Source organism: Priapulus caudatus, unplaced genomic scaffold (assembly GCF_000485595.1).
Source record: "Priapulus caudatus unplaced genomic scaffold, Priapulus_caudatus-5.0.1 Scaffold1563, whole genome shotgun sequence".
Taxonomy (NCBI): Eukaryota; Metazoa; Priapulida; class Priapulimorpha; order Priapulimorphida; family Priapulidae; genus Priapulus; species Priapulus caudatus.
The window spans coordinates 37,973-40,472 of NW_014578624.1; the positions used below are offsets into that span (position 1 = coordinate 37,973).

Below are 2,500 nucleotides of genomic sequence, written 5' to 3' on the forward strand. Positions count from 1 at the left end.
ATATATATATATATATATATATACAACAAATTGTCGGTTAGTCACAAATGAGGGGTCGAAATTTTTAAACTAAATCTCATCATTGAGATTTCCATGTTGACCGATTACCTATAAGACTGACACTGTTTGGCGTGACAAACTACACAACTAAATATAAATATTTGGGTTTCCCCGTGAGCTCGGTATAACTTCTAACACCAACGACACACACAATTTTAAAACAACGCTAATAGTATCTGGGCTGCGGGAAAAAACATCGAAAAATATTGTCTCGACAAACAAGTGAACGCGAGCGGCGGGGTGTACGTACGAGGGCGCTGGCGTAGGCGCTGCGCAGGTTGGCCGCCGTGTGCTGGAAGCTCTTCCACATCAGATTCACCAAAGCCTTCTTCTGCAACAACAAGAACAACGATGAAACGCGTGAACGAACGTCGGAAAAACACCTAGACTCTGTCACGGGAACGAAAGTCAGAAAAAAATCAAGATGAAGACACGTGAATAAAAGCCAGAAAAAAATCAAGATGAAGGCGCGGGAACAGAAGCCAGAAAAAAATCAAGAAATGAAAGTCAGAAAAAAATCAGGATGAAGACACGTGAATAAATGTTGAAAAACATCGCAACTCAGAAACAACCACTGAAACCAATGCTGCGCTAAAGGTTGACACAAATGGTAGCAAAAATAACAGAGAAGAAAGAGAGGAAAGAAAGAGAAAGACACAAACAGACCGAGAGGAATAGTGGGAGAGGGAGAAGAATGAGGACAAAGAAGAGCAGGAAGAGGAGGAGGAGGAGGAGGAGGAGGAGGAGGAAGAGAAGGAGGAGGAGGAGGAGGATGAGGAGGAGGAGGAGGAGAATGAAGAGGAGGAAGAGGAGAGAAAGGGAAACGAAGAGGAGAGAAGGACAAAGAGGAGAAAAAGAAGGAAAAGAGAAACGATGACGGGAGAAGAAGAGGGAGGAGGAAGAGGAGGAGGAAGAGGAAGCCATCTCCTTCTCCCTCTCGCTCGTGCTCACCTCCCCGCTCGGAAGCTGCACATCCATCGCCGCCTGCAGCTTCTCGATCATCTCTGAGCTTAGATAGCCATCCTTCAGCAGCTGGTAACCAGGCAGAGAGGGTCTGATGCCCAGGGTACCGCACAGCAGCAGCGGCGTCGAGCTCGACCCGGCAAAGCTGACCAGGCCGTTGGCCGCCGACGCCACCTGTTGGCGAACGGAGGAGTTATAAACGAGCAATCTTTCGATATCTTTCACTAATGTTGTTCGGGTAGATATCGTAGCTATGCAGTGAATTTTATAAGTATTATGTGGTGAATATTAGCATTTTTGTAATATGCCAAACCCTATATATATATATATTGTCACCCGGAGCATTAGTCTTAGCATATTGTATAATTGTGTGGCTACAGAAACCCAAGGATTAGCGAGTTTTCTGTCCTAAAAAGCATTCAGGGAACTACCACCGCTGCAAACAGCATTCTCTCAGCTCCCCCATTCCTCATCCCCATCCTCCGCAGCATCTCCGACCGCTGCCCCATTCCTCATCCCCATCCTCCGCAGCATCCCCGGATGCTGCGCACTCCTCATCCCCATCCCCATCCTCCGCAGCATCCCCGGATGCTGCGCACTCCTCATCCTCATCCCTCGCTAACCTGCAGCGCCTGTATGTTCGGCAGCTTCATGCGCATCGCGTCCAGGTGAACGTTGCCGACGCAGAAGGGGGCGCCACCGCCGCGGCACTTCAGCCGCGCGTAGAGGGCAGCACTGGTCGACGGTTCGCAGACGACAGCGCGCGCGGCCTCCCGTTCCTCGCCGGCGAGTCCGCTCCGCTCCAGCCCCTGCGGTGAGCACGGGCGAACCCTAAACATTAGCACGCGCCCTCTCTCTCTCGTGTCCTCTCTCTTTCTTTCTCTCTCTCTCTCTCTCTCTTGCGCCACGCCGTCCCGGAATATATACGTGAAAACTATGGATCTACTATAACTAATCATCAACTGCTAATTAATTTAATATGCTAATTAGCTACTAATTATGAATTTCAGTCGGAATTTGCACGAGCGCGCACGACCACCGGAAAGCGCCGCCCCTGATCTAGGACGCAGCGCCCCCTGACGGCTTCGCCGCTGTCGGTCGAGCACGCAACGCCCCCTGGTGGCCCCTCTCTGCCTACCTCTTCCAGCAGCGTCTGCAGAGTGTATCCCTTCTTGTCGGCGAGTTCGATCGAAGCTGTGCGCCAGTATATCGCCAGTCCTGTCGCCCCGTCACTCGCTCTGAAGCAAGCGCCTAACGAACGAACAAACGACGACGACATTAGAGAGGTCAAAGGTCGAGAGGTCAAATATTCGAAGGTCATAGGTCGAGAGGTCAATAGATCGATGGGTGAACACACTCTGATACCACATTATGATACTACATACTACATATATGATACTACATACTACATACTACATATATGATACTACATACTACATCTATGATACTACATACTACATGCATGATACTACATACT

The 2,500-nt window shown here is 49.6% G+C and overlaps 1 protein-coding gene across 1 annotated transcript in view; it reads right to left on the reverse strand.

The window, feature by feature from the left end:
- LOC106817011 overlaps window positions 1–2,302 on the reverse strand; it is a 5,839-nt gene extending 3,537 nt beyond the window's left edge. Inside the window, exons 1-4 of the mRNA XM_014821657.1 lie at window positions 2,162–2,302; window positions 1,647–1,832; window positions 1,012–1,197; window positions 311–391 (exon numbers count right to left, since the gene is read on the reverse strand). Of these exons, the coding sequence (XP_014677143.1) occupies window positions 311–391; window positions 1,012–1,197; window positions 1,647–1,832; window positions 2,162–2,302 (594 nt within the window). The remainder of the gene's footprint in view (window positions 1–310; window positions 392–1,011; window positions 1,198–1,646; window positions 1,833–2,161) is intronic.
- Between the last annotated feature and the right edge of the window lie 198 nt (window positions 2,303–2,500).